Source organism: Myxocyprinus asiaticus, chromosome 44, assembly GCF_019703515.2.
Source record: "Myxocyprinus asiaticus isolate MX2 ecotype Aquarium Trade chromosome 44, UBuf_Myxa_2, whole genome shotgun sequence".
In the NCBI taxonomy this organism is placed as follows: Eukaryota; Metazoa; Chordata; class Actinopteri; order Cypriniformes; family Catostomidae; genus Myxocyprinus; species Myxocyprinus asiaticus.
The window spans coordinates 35,560,235-35,578,305 of NC_059387.1; the positions used below are offsets into that span (position 1 = coordinate 35,560,235).

At 36.1% G+C, this 18,071-nt stretch overlaps 1 protein-coding gene across 10 annotated transcripts in view; it reads left to right on the forward strand.

Annotated features, from left to right (window-relative positions):
* Window positions 1-9,718: 9,718 nt before the first annotated feature.
* LOC127434615 (receptor-type tyrosine-protein phosphatase mu-like) overlaps window positions 9,719-18,071 on the forward strand; it is a 316,778-nt gene continuing 308,425 nt past the window's right edge. For 4 of the 10 annotated variants that reach the window (XM_051687462.1, XM_051687458.1, XM_051687459.1 and 1 more), the window contains exon 1: window positions 9,767-10,064. In XM_051687462.1, the coding sequence (XP_051543422.1) occupies window positions 9,983-10,064 (82 nt within the window). In that variant the 5' untranslated portion in view covers window positions 9,767-9,982. Of the gene's footprint in view, window positions 10,065-18,071 lie in introns of all 10 variants that reach the window. The other 6 variants (XM_051687457.1, XM_051687461.1, XM_051687465.1 and 3 more) reach the window with 4 other exon arrangements.

Below are 18,071 nucleotides of genomic sequence, written 5' to 3' on the forward strand. Positions count from 1 at the left end.
TGTGGTCTCCTGTTCGTCCTCCTGATCCTCCTGATCCTCCTGATCCTCCGTGGTCTCCATCCTCTTCAAATCCCTTTGCTCCTGTGTCCCGTCCAGGTCCCTATTGGAACTCTGTGTTGGGCATCAGGAGCCGCCCTTTAGGGGGTGGGGCTATGAAACATTCTGTAGTGTTTGTCCTTGAACTTTGGTTTTGTCATGTTATATATATATTGCCCTAATGTTCTCTGTGTCTTTGGTTCTTGTCCGTTCATGGCTGTAGTGTTTGTTTTCTAGTGTTCTTTTGTTCCCAGTGCTTCTAGTGTGTGTTTTGAGTTCTTTTTAATAAAAGCCTGCATTTAGATCAGATGACTCTCATCTCATCACTCTGCAGAAATTACAGTGCTAGGGGGTCTGCAGAAAATGTAAAAGAAAAACATTTTTTTGTTGTTGTTGTTGTTGTTGTTTATTTTTATTTTTTTCATGTTTGATATTATTGAATCAAAATGTTTATTCTGCGGTCTAAATTCTGGTTGGAAATCATGAAATAAAAAACAAATCTTTTTTTAATTTTAATTTTTATAATTAAAAATAAGATATTTCTAGAACCGTTAGCTTGACTAAAGGGGATTGAAAGGCTATTTTCTCTATAAATGCTTTGGAACAATGTTTACTGTGAAATGCACTTTACAAATTTGAATTGAATTAAAAATGTTCTTTTTAGGTTTACACATCTAACATTACTCTAATAGTTAAAAATAAGATAGAAAAGACACTGTAAACTTAATAATAAATGAAAAGTAAATAGTTTTAGAGATAATATTTAACAGAGCCTAATATTTTAACAGAATATTCCAGGTTTAGTTCAAGTTAAGCTCAGTAGACTGCATTTGTGGCATAATGTTGATTACCACAAAAATTAATTTGGAATCATCCCTACTTTTCTTTAAAAACAAAACATAAATCTGTGTTCCAGTGAGCCACTTACAATGGAAGTCAATGGGGACAATCTGTAAACATTAAAATACTGACATAAGACATAATCAACATGTGTGTTAACATGATCTTACTGTGATAAAATGTTTTACTAAACTTTTCTTTATAAAGTTACATCCAGTTTGACAATTTTGTTGACATGACAACGTAATTTTGTAATCCCCAAAACGACTATTTAAACAACTTTACAGCTCAAATAATGCACAAGTTTTAACAGAAGAATTAATGTAAGTGCTTTTATAAAATTATAAGCTTCATATTTCTGCTTTTAAACCCTCCAAAAATTGGCCCCATTGACTTCCATTGTAAGCGCCTCACTGGAACACAGATATTTTTTTTATTATTTATGTATTTATTTTATTTTTTTTATTTTTTTGTAAGTAAAAAGGGGGATGAGACGAATGAGCTTACTCTGGTTTTGCTAAACAAACACAATTTCAGCACAAGGAACAGCTTTCTTGGTATGCACATAGCGTAGCGCTTACAGGTTAAAAGAGCCACCAGACTCGCAGCTCTTCGTTGTTATTGTTTTTTTGTTTTGTTTTTATTCAGCATTTTGAATGTGACATCTCCTCAGCTCCTGTGGCATTATGGGATAGTACAGTGTCCAATGGATGCACACTTAAGAATCTCGCCGTATTTCTTGCTTACTCTTTTATGAAAACTGATGATTTGGACACCCTTCTTCATTGACATGCTTTTTTTGGCATACTATATAGTAGGGAAGTATGCATGTTCAGACACCGCTAGGGGATCATCATATTTAAGGGTCCTTGGCATCAAAGAGTTTAAAAAGCAATGCACAAGTTTATAGATGATGTCAGAGCTCCAGACATGCACTAAAGGCCTCATTGTGTTGCTCTTTGACTCCAGTGTAAACACTGTCCTCTAGTGGTGAACTGATGTTTCATAAGCAAAACAGCCCTGAATCACATCTGGCCTGCGGTAACAGAAAGATTTGTAAGCAAATATGTGAATGTTAATGACTGTGTTCCGCTTCAGCTGATGCCTACCAAATTTCAACCTATAATTCGTTATACCATAAATGATTTGATGTTACCAAAAATACCTCAATGTGCAATTAAAATGTCAAAGCACCATCAAATCACATAGAAAATTATATTGCATTGCACCACTACTCGGAATCTAATTCAAATCTTAGTTGTAGGAATCATACTGTATATCATCATATACTGTATAGTCAATCTGTGCATTTGGGTTAGTATCACATTATGTGTTGACACAAACAAAAATTATGTTCTATATGATTTTAGTGAGATAAAATCGTTTATAGGGTTTACTATGATTAGCACACATATTGTTTAATCTTGTGGCTATACTTCTGAAATAGTAAGTATTTGAACATTTAACCCAGATTTTTGAAAAAACGGGGCTAGTCAAAATAATTTTTTGTGGTAATCAACATTATGCCACACATACTGTAAATTGAGCTTCACTTATATTCAACCCAGAATATTCCTTTTAAAAACTATTTTATTTAAAAAAAAAAAAAATTGTATTATAGAACAATGTAATGTCTTGTTGCTGTAGACCATAAGCAATACTGCAGCAATATATATATTTTTCAAATGATATTTTTTAGCTGAATCCAGATCATTTTAGATGATTTAGATTAAAATGTCTGTTGCAAACTGCGACCATGAGCCGGTTCTGTTCTATGAGTGAATATATGAGCAAAGCTTTATAAATGACACACATTGATTTACACACCTGAGTCCTTCTCTATTTGAGTGAAGGTCAAAATCAATAAAATCTTCTGTTGCAAATGCAGAAAAGCATTGAACTTCAAATGATGTGGAGTAACAAAAACATTTGGCCATTAATTGAATTAATCAGTGTACTAAATCAAAGCATAAAGCTAAAAACTGAATTATGCCACACGTTTAATTATACTGTATGTTTGGAAATTCTATTTAACAATAAAACTTATAATTTTTGATTGAAGTAAAAAATCTTGATGAACAACATAATAAAGAGGATTACTGAAATAAATACATGTCCTTCGTGTCTGTATGCTTTCAATCAGACTTGATATGACCATTCATTTTACCCATGAAAAGACAGAAGAGGTAGATCGAAAGATGAATATAGAGATGAGATGTTTTGAAGCACTCAGAGGCCTTGAACAACTTCTGTTGCATTAGCAGAATACTGACATGAAGGTTTTCTCCTGTATTTTCACAAAGTGCCATAAAATACATTTCAAAGACTATAACAGAAATCAATATTATCTGCCACACTGACATACAGCTAAGAAAAAGTCCCTGGAAAATTATGGAGCCATTCATTTTACCAATTACCAGAGCTGCAAATGCCATAATTACATCAGAAAATGTCAAAGTGAGACACAACAGCATCATCTACTGTTCAGTTTATCTTCTTTGACTTCACTGTGTCTGAACATGTTAATGGAAAAAGCTGGAAGGTAAATTAAAGACGATATCCATCAAATGACCAGACGTTCCTTCACAACTTCAATGAGCTCTAATTGAATTTAAACAAACAGCTACTGCCTTTACAAACACTTGAGCTGCGTCTGAAACCTTTGCAAGCATTTTACAGAGTAGGAAGGCATCAAGGCAAGTCTGAATCAAATGTTTGCATAACATCCTAATGAAATGTCTTCATCGTCTGTTTGGAATAAATCCTTTGCTGCCCACAATCTGGTGTACGGTGACTGAAAGAATAAAAATGGCATCTTAAGAATGGTTTTGCAGATGTAAATGATGATATGCCAAATTTTTTTCTATACTTATGATTCAATTTCTACCAAGAAATAATAATTGAAGTCATTAAATAGTTGGCTAACACTTTACAATATGGTTGTATTTAATAACATTAGTTAACTTCATTAGTTAACATGAAATAACAATAAACAGTTCTTCTGCATCATGTATAAATCTCGCTTAATGCTGATTTCTGTATATACTAAATATATATATTTACAGTTGTTCATGTTAATTCATAATGCGTTAACTTATGTTAACATATACTATATATATATATATATACTAAATATACTAAATATATATATATATATATACTAAATATACTAAATTTAGTATATATTTAGTATATATATATATTTAGTATATAAGAAATAAATGGGATGTTTGTAAACTGAATTTCTTACATTATATAAATTACTTTGATTAAAATCATAAAGTTATAAAGGCACAATTAATGTAAGATTATTTTCTTTGTCAATGTTAATGATATTTTTAATGTGACTATGTAAAAATACCTCTTTTGTATGTTCTAATGGCACTTGATTTAGTTTTTATTAGGCATTATGGTCCATTGGAAGCCAGTCTAAGACTTGTTTCCTTAGGAGGTACTTTCATACAGAAGTTCTGCGAGCCAGATACAGCATTGGTTTATGGATGTGTTTGCTCAAAACATGTATTTCTTCACAAATGGCAACAAAGGACTGAGGTTGAATTAACACCGTAGTAACATTGCCTGAGTCTTGACATCAAACATAAAGACGAAATTAAATTACTCCAGTGCATTCCACAGCGCCACTGTGTCGGCTTTAAATCTAATAACCTTGTTTTACAGAGAAAGTTTCCAAATTGTGCCCAGAGACCCGTGCGGTGAACTGTACACTGCTGATAGCTTTTCCAACTGTACCTGTTATTTTGTGTGTGTGTGTGTGTGTGTGTGTGTGTGTGTGTGTGTGTGTTTGGTTCCTCTCAAGGTCTTTGGCCTAAATATGTGAAACTACAGTGAGATGTTTGTTTCATTGTGCTCGCAGTGCGTGAATGAAACTCTCCATGTTTACAGCATCGGAAGTGCTGAATCCCAGTGTGTTCCATTCTCTTAAGGCAGTAAATATAGAGGCACTTATGTGCTATGGGAAAGTATATCTCTAAATGAGACTCTGCCTGATCACATCTAATAAAACACATTAAATGCACTGTATCTGAGAACATTCACATTATTCCTCTAATACTGAATTCGTGTAGTTCAACTGGCAGAGCGTGCTGCTAACAACGTTCGATTCCCAGGGAACACTTACAGTAACGCTTGATGTATATCTTGAAATCACTGAAAGTCATTTTGGATAAAGCATCTGCCAAAGTCTTGACTTTGTCAATATGAAACATGAAATTCACTTTTCTGAAAGAGGTTATTCAATGGAAACAAATGTAGGGTGAGACTTGATTTTATCCATCAGGAATTGACTGTTTAGTAAGAAGTGTCTCTATATGACAGATGGTAACATGCATTGAACATGTATTAAGAAAGCAAACAGTGTGTATAGAGACATTTTGATTTCATGTTGTATTTCTACTTATCAAACATTGATATGTTTGTGATAAATGCTTCCCAGTAAAAACAAAAAGACAAAACAAGTTACATTGTGTCTCCGTATAATATTGTACATGCACAGTCATTGACTAAAGCTGTGTGTCTGTGTCTTTAAGAAATATTAAAATGCCTCATTTGACTGATGAAAGAGGTTTTAGGCAACAAGAAAACCTGAAGCATCTGAGAAACTTTCAGCTAATTGTTATCATGTTTGAATAGATAAAAGCAGCAGAGAAATGAAGGGCATCTGTCTGATTTGAGTGTCTGTCTGTGAATTTGTCCCTGTGTTGCCACGTATAACCGTGACTGCTTGACATATTAAAGGAATATTCCGGGTTCAGTACAAGATGAGCTCAGTGGACAGCATTTGTGTCATATTGTTAATTACCACAAAAATTAATTCCGACTCGTCCCTCCTTTTCTTTAAATGTGTGTTCCAGTGAGACACTTACAATGGAGGTCAATGGGGTCAATCCATAAACATTAATATACTCACTGACACAAGACATAAACAATATGTGTGTTAACATGATTTTAATGTGTTAAAATCACTTACCGCATCTGAATAAAGTTATAGCCATTTATACAACTTCGTTGCCATGACGCCATAAATCCTAAAACCCTGAAACGACTGTAAAAATGACAATTTAAACAACTTTACAGCTTAAATGATACACATGTTTTAACAGAAGAATTAATGTAAGTGCTTTTATAAACTTATAAGCTTCACATTTCTGACTTTAAACCCTCCAAAGATTGACTCCATTGACTTCCATTGTAAGTGCCACTTTAACTCTCCTGTGTCAGTTCCAAAATCCGACAGCAGCCGTATCAATGTAAAACATACATTTCTGTCTTTTTAGTGACTTAAATAAGAATAAAAGTGAAAAGAAAGTGAAGTAAATATTGTGTGAAATAATGTAATTTGAGTGTATATCTCATTTGCTCTAATTAAATTGTATTGTCCTATATCACATAGGCAATATATCGGCCATCGTCACTCCCACTCTCTATATACCACGACTGGCATCTGCCATTACAAAAATCTATATTGCTCGACCACTAGTAAGAAAGCAGTTCAGCAAGTTGTCGGCTTGGTAGAGAAGTGCTACCCATACAAACACACAGATACTACCTGACACAAATAAACGAGTCAATGCAAGATTTTATTTTTTCCATTATTAAACACCTAGCTGAGTCTGCCATTTGGGTGTGAGGACAGGAAACAATGTAAGGGGTTAAGGGGTCAGGACAAAAGTGCTGTAGTAGTCGGTCAAAGAGGATGAGTCGTGATCCTACAGGTGTCAGTTTGGACCGGATGTTTGCGTGTTGTCTGTTAACCACCTTGTATTCCCAGACAAGAGTTTTGAACTTGATCCTAACAAGGACAAGGAGCCAGAGGATGGTGCAGCAGAGGGGAAACATGAGGGAATACTCACCCCTTTAATCTTTATTAATGGATCATACATAATACTACGGTGGCCGTGAAGTGCAAAACAAAGCAACAGCAAAGATGTCAGCTGTGCCTATATAGGGGAGACCTGGATGTTGTCACACAGGAAAGCTGTCACAATGCTGTATCTCAGTTACTACAAGGTTTTGAGTCAAAAGTCCAATTGCATAAATGCTTTCTCTAGCATCTTTATTTTTAAATGTATTTATTATGGTTTCAGACAACTTGAAAATGCTCTTAAATTATGATAAAAACATTTTTATTTCTGAAATCTCTCCTCTAAAGTAAAATTCCAATCTCATCACATTTTATGACAGCTGTCGTGTAAACAAGTGAACACGAGTATTTTTCGAATGTCACATCGAGGTAAGTTCTCACATGTTTTGTATGTTGTGCTTTGACACAACTAATGAATTCTAATTTATTTTACCCAAAATAATAGTTTGATATTCGGGTACATTTTTCATCTTTGCTGTTTCACAAATTTTGCATTTCAAAATTGTTTAAATTGAAAGCTGCAAAGCCTTTAAATATAATTTCAAATACAAATATGCTGTAAAAGATTGCTTTTTTAAAACTTCAAATAAAGGTAGTCCTCTCAAATCAATGTCAATAAAGTGCAGTTTCCTACTGTGCCAACTTGCGCTGCTGTAGGGGTCAACATGTTTTAAATGAACGGTATATGTTTTCCTGGTAAATGATGTGGAAAGTCAAGACTTGATGTTTGTATCTATACAGAAACTAACTTAAAAAAAAAAAAAATTACCCTGAGAAATGTTTATTTAAGTAAAACAAAGAAAAGTCCCTTTAAAAGAGTTTATAAGAACTAAAATGACAAAACAATGTCTGTAAATGTTAATATTATCATGTCAAATATCTAAAACTTCATTAGAAAACTATAAGTTCAGTGTTGGGTGTAATGCATTACTAAGTAATTAATTACTGTATTTAAATTACTTTTTCATTGAAAAAAGTAAAGTAAGGGATTACTCTTAATTTGTCAGTATTTTAATTACAGTTACTTCTGATGTAATTGCGTTAAATACTGTATAGACTACAGAACAATTCTATATGAAACAAAAGTGAATTTAAAATTGAAATTTAACATCTAATGTTTTCTAATTTAACACCGCCCCCTTTAAATTCTTTGGCCAGTTCATGAATAATTTATTAGATTTTATAGGATTCATTTGAAAGAATTAAAAGAACAGTTTCATGTCTATCCTTGTATTTTTCATCTGGGCGATGTTGATCAGGGTTTTAGAAAGTAATTACTTTTCAGACAGAGTAATTAGTATAGTAATCTAATTACACTGTAGAAAATGTAATTAGTAGTTAGTAATTAATCACTTTTTTAGAGCAATTTACCCAACACTGTATAGTTATTTTCTGTTTGCCACTGTCACAGATTATTCATAGAGGAGTAGACTATTTCATGGAAAATTAAACTGATTCTTCTTTAGAAAACAACATAGCATAAATTATTTATTCCCTAAAGTTTACCTGTGTTTTGGTAGCACTTTACAATAAGGTTCCCTTTAGTTAACAATAACTATAAATGAACAATAGCTTATTTTTACAGTATGTTTTTATTATCTTGGTTAATGTTACTAATACTAATACATATACTAATATTTTTATATTAAAAGTTGTATTTGTTAACATTAGTTAATGCATTATGAACTAACAGTGAACAATTGTATTTTTATAAACTAAAATTAACAAAGATTAATGAATGCTGCAATATTATACTGTATTATTTAACTGTTAGTTTATGACACCTAATGCATTAACTCTTGTGCATCATTTAAAAAAAGTTACTCAGAGGTCCTTCGAGGACAAAAATGTCCACATCAAAAAAAAAATAAATAAATAAAATTAAAAAAACTGCCATAATAATATTATATATTAATATTATTTTCCACTTTCAATTAGTTAATTTATTTAACCAACATCAGTCCTGATCATAACTACCAAATATTCATTAATTTTCAGGATTTTAACCCTTTAAACGCCAGTTTGTTTACATAATGCCACTGTTGTTTTACACACACACACACACACACACACACACACACACACACACACACATGCACATTTCTCAATACACACATACAAAACACACTCTGACATCCATACCAACACATACACACACAATTTTATCTGCATCATTTATTCAGTTGTCCTGCAGTGCTCTATAATACAGCAAACAGAAAATAGGGGAAAAGCATGTATTTGCTCCATAGGCTAAACATGAGAAAAATGGTGCCATCTGGTGGAAAATATTAAAAATGTACATTTTGAAGCCAGGGCTCCAGAATGAAAGCATAATATCATAGAATTCATGATTTTATGCTTTAATGGCACTGGGTCAAATATTGCAGTTTTAATGGGTTTCAATGGGGACATTTTTGTCCTGAAGGTCCTGAGTGTAACTATTTTGTGTATTATAGGTGTATTATAGGAACTGAGGTTGAAATATCAAAATTCCCCCCAAAATACACACCTTTGGCAGCATTTATGCCATTGGCATTAACACAGCTAAAATGATCGAAAAAACAAAAATGTCCCGAAGGTCACACAAGGGTTAACTTATTGTAAAGTGTTACCGCGTTTTTATAATGACACACAGGCTTTGTTTCAAAAAGCCCAGTGAGCTGCCTACATAGACAGCATTTTTGGGCGCGTTCCAAGTCATTTTTGGGAATCATTTTGCGCGCGCTCTGACTTGGAACGCGCCAATGATCCCCAAAATGCTGTCTAGGTAGGCAGGTCTCTAGGTTTGGAAACACAACCACATGTTTCTGAACGAGCTAAACTTAAATTCGGTCCGATCTACTCGCTCCACCTCCGCTGAACTACAGCAGCGCAACTGTTTTAGGAGCTCCAGTAAATCCGACGTCGATCCATTTCAGTCTCTCTGACTGAACTCGGTTAAACGCGTTACAAAATCTCCGCGGAGAATCACCGCTGAACGCGCTCGCGGAGCTCCAAAAAACGCCCCTCTAACAGAGAGAGCGCGCGCGCGCGCCTAGTGACGTCACGCTCCACCGGCGGCGGGGTCCTGAAGTCGGTAACGACTCGAACACAGTTAAACAAGTTCAGAGACGTCGACGGAGCTGTTGCGACTCCTGGCGCGTCACCGCTCACACAAACGGGAATAATTTCGGGTTGGCGCGGAGCACGAAAGGAGCGCGGGGCGTCGTTCGCGAGACTCCCGCCATGGATCGGAGACTTTTAACGGTTCTTCTGCTTTCTCCCGTTATTTTATCGATCTCAACCGGAGCAGATCAAGAGTTTCAAGGTAAGACCGTTCGGTTTTTCTAAAGAGATTCGCAGAGATTCGTAAAGTTCGTCGTGCGAACTTCGCAAGAGATTCTCCTCGCGCGCTCCAGCGGTTCTAACTGACCAAATAAACTTGATAAAGTTACTTCAATGGCAACATGTAACCGCTGCGAACCCGTTTTGTTCTCCAGAGCCGCAGTAGTTCACTTGTTTGAGAAGATGAGGATCATTCCTTCTCTGTTTAATGCTAACTCTATTCCTTGTATATTTAATTTTATGAGATTATATTCGCATTCAGTAAATAACGTGCGAATATTTCTGAACAGACACTCCGTGTGCGAAGAGCCAGACAGAATTGGCCAGACTTTGGTTTAGTTTTCCATTCTTTGCCCATTTCTTTCAGACTTCACTTAGGTATGACCATGGTACCACCACAGTACTTTTTGTAAGGGGTTCTGATCATTTAAGAGTCTTTTGTGTTTCTCTTATCTGAGGTGAACCGTTAGTTTCTGTCGTCATCTGTTTGTCTGTCTATCAGCTGTCAGTCACCTGTGTTTAAACTTAATAACAGCCCAAAATAAACAGAGCCTATTTCTATCTGCTGTTATTGTATAACAGTTATTCTTAACGCAAGACACTCAAATATAGCCAAATTTTTGATGCAAAACAGTCTAATCTTCACTTCACCTCTTTCCCATTTACAGCGTTTATTGCATTTTGCATGCTTTTTGAATAAAGTTGCATAGTCTTCAGTGTTGGGTAAGTTACTCTAAAAAAAAAAAGTAACTAATTACTAACTACAAATTACATCGTCTACAGTGTAATTAGATTACTGTACTAATTACTCAGTCTGAAAAGTAATTGCATAATACGTTTTTACTAATTATTTTCTAAAACCCTGATCAGCCTCGACCAGATGAAAAATACAAGGATAGACAAGAAACTGTTCTTTTCATTCGCTCAAATAAATCCTATAAAATCTAATAAATTATTCATGAACTGGCCAAAGAATTTAAGCGGGGCGGTGTTAAATTAGAAAACATTAGACGTTAAATTTCAATTTTAAATTCACTTTTGTTTCATATAGAAATGTTCTGTAGTCTATACAGTATTTAATGCAATTACATCAGAAGTAACTGTAATTAAATTACTGACAAATTAAGAGTAATCCATTACTTTTTCAAAGAAAAATTAATTTACAGTAATTAATTACTTAGTAATGCATTACACCTAACACTGATTGTCTTATAGAGATTGAATTTATATGTGAAGTCTATGATTTGGGATTGAGATTTTCTCCCAATTTGGAATACCCAATTCCCAATGCGCTCTAAATCCTTGTGGTGGCATAGTGACTCGCCTTAATCCAGGTGGTGGAGGCCGAATCTCAGTTGCTTCCACGTCTGAGACCATCAATCCAAGCATCTTATCACGTGGCTTGTTGAGCACGTTACCGCGGAGACGTAGCGCGTGTGGAGGCTTCACGCTATTCTCCGCAGCAACCATGCGCAACTCACCACACGCCCCACCGAGAGCGAGAACCATATTATGGCGACCACAAGGAGGTTACCCTGTGTGACCGTACCCTCCCTAGCAGCCGGGCCAATTTGGTTGCTTAGGAGACCTGGCTGGAGTCACTCAGCATACCCTGGATTTCAACCCGTGTCTCCAGGTGTGGTAGTCAGCGTCTTTACTCGCTGAGCTACCTAGGCCCCCCCCCCCAGTCTATAACGTTCTTTACAATTCTTTCTTTTTCTTTCTTTAACTTTCTTAAAGTGCCTGCACTGGTCTTGAATGATAGTAGAACACACAAACTCAAACTCACATCTGTGGGTTTAATGAAAACCATGAACAGCATGAAAATGTTTGAAATGATTTTGCAGTTACTAGTTCCCATACTGTGCTCTTCATTCACTGTGTTTAATTTGTTTTTATGAATGAGTTTAGTGTTAAAATCTGTGTGGTTTGAGAATGAAGGAATGGGGTTAATTGTGGCAGATCAGAATCACTTTGCAGTAGATATAAATAACACTATGTCCTGGGCTCTTCTGCTTATGTTCTTGTATGTAGATATTTAAGTAATGCAATTATATAGCAAATCTGCTTTAATCTTGCAAAGCTGACTCACTTTTTGCAGATGTTTCTGTAGTTGTTCATACATAAAGACTATTTTGTATATTTGTGTCCTGATGGTGGCAGCAGTGCACACATATGATGTGAGATTAATTCCCACTATCATACAAATCCCAGGAAAATCCAATATATGTGAAACAGAGATTCTGTTATTGTGGCACATAAGTAGTTTTGCTAGTATCAGCATTCCCATGGTCATGGAAAACCTGGAAATATAAGGGAATTTTAAAATTTTGATTCCAGGCCTTGACAAATGAGTCAAGTCATGTAAAAGACATGAAGCATTTTTACACACGAGATTTACGCATTTCAGTTTCACAGCAAATTTCCATCGCATTGATTTGAGTAATCTATAACAAAAGACAATACTTAAAAAAAGATTTGTTAATCCAATTTTGTTAAAAATTTAAATTCAATGTGATGGACATTTTTTAATATTTTAAATCATAACAGTAGGCTAAAATATATTTTTTGGAGTGTATAGTCAGTATAGATATTTCTAGTTATGCTAAAAAAATATTTAATCGGCAAGAAATTGTTCTTTGTGAGTGCGACCTCTTTAAAATGTTTATATGACTGGAAATTGATCGTAGAAAATGTGTGGGAAATTCACTACTAATCCAATATAAAGGAGCATAGGAGTGATTTTTTTTGTATAAGTTAGTCGGCATTATAGTGCTATATTTAAGGTCAAAAGAAGCTGAAATCATACTTGTGACACTGCTCAAGTTAATACACACCTATTGGAGAAAAAAGAAAGCAAATGATTCAGTTGTTCAGGTTGATTGACCCTTGCCCTCGGTGCAAGATGAGCATTATGGAGAATATTTTGACTGGTGACGCAGAGGATATCCTGAGCTGCACAGCCTTTAACAGCCTCTTCCGTTGATTCAGTACTGTTGTTTGTTATTCCAGGGGCAAACATAAAGCAAATTGTGTTTGATTCCCATTGTTCTGGTTTGACTTTGTTGTTGACGCGCTTGCATTAGTCACGACGGGCATCACCTGCAACTTTTCTGAGCTTGTTCATCTTCCCGAGTACCACTGGTTATGGCTGTGATCGTTTTCGTTTTCTTTAATTAGTCCATTGTAATATGCGTGGAGTCTTTCCAAGACTCATGGGAGTTTGAAACTAGATCTCCATTTTAATTGAAGGAGGCCGGTAATAAGAACTCTATTTAAATTAGTGTTGAATATGAGATTGTTGTCAAGCGACTGTGTTCATGCGTGATTGTGGAGCGGCTCGCTGCAGTCACAGTTGTGAACAGTTGCATAAAACACATGGTCCTGAAAGTTTACTAGCATCTGCCAAAAGCATTTTCTGTGCCCTTGTGCAGAATTCCTGCTCGGCCTCCGAGTATTTGTTGTGGCTGAGCTCTGCAAACTAATGTGTCAAGGTGTGTGTGACATCCTGTGCCCCTGTTCCATCAATACACACAATCACACACTTACACTCATTAGGGATGCAGACTAAAAAAACATGTGGTCATGTAAATGCCTTAGCTAAATGGAGAATGATTTTCCTTTGTCGGTGTAAGGTTATAAACAATTTAAGCATAAATAAACCACTGTTGTCAGTGCTTACATTCTATCACAGTCTGTTACAGTGGTTGAAGATCAGCAATGAGATTCATCCAACTTTGTGATTTAGTCTGATTTAAATTAATATATTGCTTGTGAGCTGGAAACTGATTCAGGAATCTGTCTTATTCATTAAAATGAACCAGCTCATGAGAGTAATTTGTTAATGAATCAGACATCTCGTTGCACGGTGTATGTTTGGTGTTGTGTGCATCAAAGAAAATGCATCAGAGTTGCTGAAAATAATTGCAGGAAATACTTGCGTGCACTTTAAAGATTAATTACTGATGCATCTTGACCAGATAAAGTCTGACGTAACTGCATACAGACACATTTTTCACCAATGTACATTTGATTTAAAATTCGTGCATATTTATATTTTATTTTGGACACCTTTGCAATTATTTTCAATCCACCTGATCTCATGAAAATTATGTGACTGTGGCGTTATTTTTACAAAGTGATTTTACGTGGTTCATTACACGTATCGCGGCAGTTCCGAGGTGAAATATCCACTGCGTGGCGCTAAAAGCGAGTTAAGTGTTATCCCAAAATGGTGAGGTTTAAAGGGTTAGTTCACCCATAAATGAAAATTCTCTCGTTATTTACTCCCCCTCATGATATCCCAGGTGTGCATGACTTTATTTCTTCAGCAAAACACATTTGAAGAAAAACAGAAAAATATCCCAGCTCAGTAGGTCCATAAAATGCAAGTGAATGGAGATTTCTCTTTTGAAGCGCCAAAAATCACAGACAGTCAACATAAACCTCATCCATACGACTCCAGCGGTTAAATTAATGTCTTCTAAATGCAAATGCAATTGCTGAAGCAACCGTATAATTTTGTGGTTTTTCTATAACACTTTCGGCCCATGTGTCGAGTCACTTGCTCTTCAGGACTCGTACCCCAGTCTTTTGTGTTAAGTGCAATGCTCTATCAGTGGAGCTACTGCACAATTTGATCACATTCAAACAAGCTTGAAAATGAAGTAATGCAAATGTTAAAATGAGTCATGCACTATAGTAAAAGTGTTTAGATGTCGTAAGATAGCATTGTGTGATGGACAGGGCAAAAAGTAAGTGTTTATGAACTGATAATCTGCTGTTTTACTTGATTTGTATGAAAATAAATACAAGTCAGTGTTGTTATAACACCTCTAGTGTTCATTTCACCAGAATACTACTGCAGTACGTACAATGAGCCACTTAAAAATCAATTTGCAAGTAGGTATAGTAATATGATTCTGCGAGACCAGGTTGTTTCAGATACAGTCTGGAGCCCTGCATACATGCACATAAGTATATTATCAAAAACATGCACAACACACACATAGCATGTATAGCATGTTCACCTGCAGCCGCTGCACGTTTGTATTAGCAGTGTGTGCAGGATTGTTCTTAGTTGCTGAGTTAACAGCGTTGACTAATAAAAGCTGTCTCGTCCTCCAGTGGGCTACAAACACGCATAAAAGCTAATGAATCAGCTGCTTCCACCAACAGAGACCTGCTGGGGTGCACATGTTTGAAAGGTGTTCTGCCAGCAGCACGAACAATATCATCATGCTTCATAAATGACTGTAAATAAACAAACACGAGGTGATTAAGCAACAATAATATGATGACCACTGTTTAGCCAAGTTAAGCTTCTTTGTAGGTGAATGTGTCAGCCGAAGTGTGTTCAAAAACAGAGCTAATTAATCCACAATGGGCCAATGTCCCAATTTCAAAGGCTCTTTTGATGCTCTCGGTTGTCGAAACTGGACTGGCATTGTGTTTTCGTGCTCAGAGCAGGTTTGACCGCAGGCAAATATCTCCATTACTGTCAAACTGCGTCTGCAGAGTTTTAATGGCCCTCTTTTGAGTCATTAACAATTTTCTGGGCCTAGTTTAACTTCACTGCAGCACGTTTCAATGTTTTCCTGACCTAATTATAATAAGGGCTATTGTTTCTTGAAGGGTAGAAGCAGCCGCAGCAGTCGCACACATTCCCAGAGATTTTTGTCAGGAAATTGGCCTACTTCAGCATTGTACGGATGCCCAAGGCGAGAGATGAAAGCCACATGGGAGAGCAGAAGTTTCCTCCGTACGGTTCTTTCACGGCCATATGAGAAGCTCCATTGAACCCAGCCGCCATGTGTTTCTCTCCCGCATTTGGTGACATTTTTAATTGTTGCCAAGCATCAATGCCCGGCGTTAATCCCAGAGATTTATTTACGTCTGCGCTAAATAGAGAAGGCGTAAATATTTGAGCTGTACGCAAGGACCATGTAGTGCCAAATTGTTTTTTTAATGACACTAATTATTTCTCACATTTTTTCTGCACACTCGCCTGGTATTTATTGCGAAGCCAGCAAAAGGGTGGTTTCTGAAAGGATCTTTCTTTAGTCTTTTTATTTGAAGATGATGCCAAGTTCAGCTCTGGAATAATTAATGTTTTATGTTTACCGAGCACTTTAGTTCTGTTGTCCTCCATTAGCATTAGTTTATGTTTATCCTTCTATTTCACTGTTTTTGTTCCTGTGTCAGTAAGAATTACAGGTAATATGAAGCTTTCAATACAAATGAAGTCAAAGTTTTATCTGTCACGTACATAATGTTACAATTGCAGTGAAAAGTTTTGTTGGTTTGAAATGACTGTGCATTTATACAGTATAGTATAGTAAGTTTTAGATTTAAAAGAAACAAAAATGCTGTTTTAAGAATTATATGTGAGTGAATCTCAAGAAGAGTGATTCTTTTTGCTTGCATAAAAAAAAATTAAGCCTACATTTAGTACCAAAAATATTTTTTTGCAATTTAAATATATATACAGTATATCTTTTTCACATTGCAGTAGTGAGAAAATCACATTGACCAGGAATGAGGAATGAGTTATATAAACAAGCATTTCTGCAGCAGTATACACCTTTTTCCTGAACACGGAAGCGTTCCATGATTCGACTGTTTTCAATGTCTCTAGTGTTTTCACTCGCATCGGCGTATATTCTTAATGGATAATGTAACGTTTAAGGTCTTAAATTTGTAAAATTGTGGGGGTCTGGGTAGCTCAGCGAGTATTGAGGCTGACTACCACCCCTGGCGTGCTGAGTGACTCCAGCCAGGTCTCCTAAGCAACCAAATTGGCCCGGTTGCTAGGGAGGGTAGAGTCACATAGGGTAACCTCCTTGTGGTCGTGATTAGTGGTTCTCGCTCTCAATGGGGCGTGTGGTGAGTTGTGTGTGGATCGTGGAGAGTAGCATGAGTCTCCACATGCTGTGAGTCTCTGCGGTGTCGTGCACAACGAGTCACGTGATAAGATGCACGGATTGATGGTCTCAGAAGCGGAGACAACTGAGACTTGTCCTCCACCACCCAGATTGAGGTGAGTAACCGCGCCACCACGAGGACCTACTAAGTAGTGGGAATTGGGCATGCCAGATTGGGGGAAAAGGGGATAAATTTTTTTTTGTAAATATTGTCAGAAAACATGCCGATACGGCACGAGTCAAGATGACTGTTTTTTTTTTTTTTTATAGACAGTGCCTCACCTGGTTGTGTAGATGACATGAAGCGATGGTCCGAGGTTAGTTACGTTGATATAATTAATTATTCTGAGTTATGACAGACAACAACTGCACAAATTGAGCCTGAAATTCATTTGTACTTCAAAAAAACACTTCAAAGGCTTTTGTTCTCCTCTGTATCGCTCGTTTTGGGAATTTTTACTTGGCGTCACTAGACCAGAAATAAAAAAGAGGCAATTAGAATCATCATGGTGCCATGCTGTGGTTGCTTGGGAAAACTGTGGATAGGCCTACAGTACATCTAAGTAGTGCACGATAAGAAATGTTGCTGAAAACCGATGAAACCACTGAATCCAAGCTCAACCTGAAAAATTTGCCCAGTGTGTTGTTCCTTGTCTTTTTATTCATAATAATATTTTACTTTTTATTAAATACATTTTATTTATTCATATAATTTTACCCTCTGAGTAACTGCTGTACTTGAGGAATCCAGTCTGTGAGTGTTGATTTAATTGCATTAATAATCCAATCATTGAGTGCTGACATTGAACCTGCTCTTTCAGAGTGGTGGTCATGAGAACACAGGAAATGCCAGAGCTGAGTGAACATTTAGATCCAAAACGGAGGCCTTTTCCATTTTAATAATGGCACATGTTGTTTAGACTCTCTTGCTGCTGCATGAAAAACATATCAGTGAAACACCCTGCCACAACACATGAGGAAAATCGTCGTATTCAAGTCAGCCCTCACATTGCACCCCATTTTCTGTTTCCATTGCATCCTTAATTATTTTCCCACAAGAACATTAG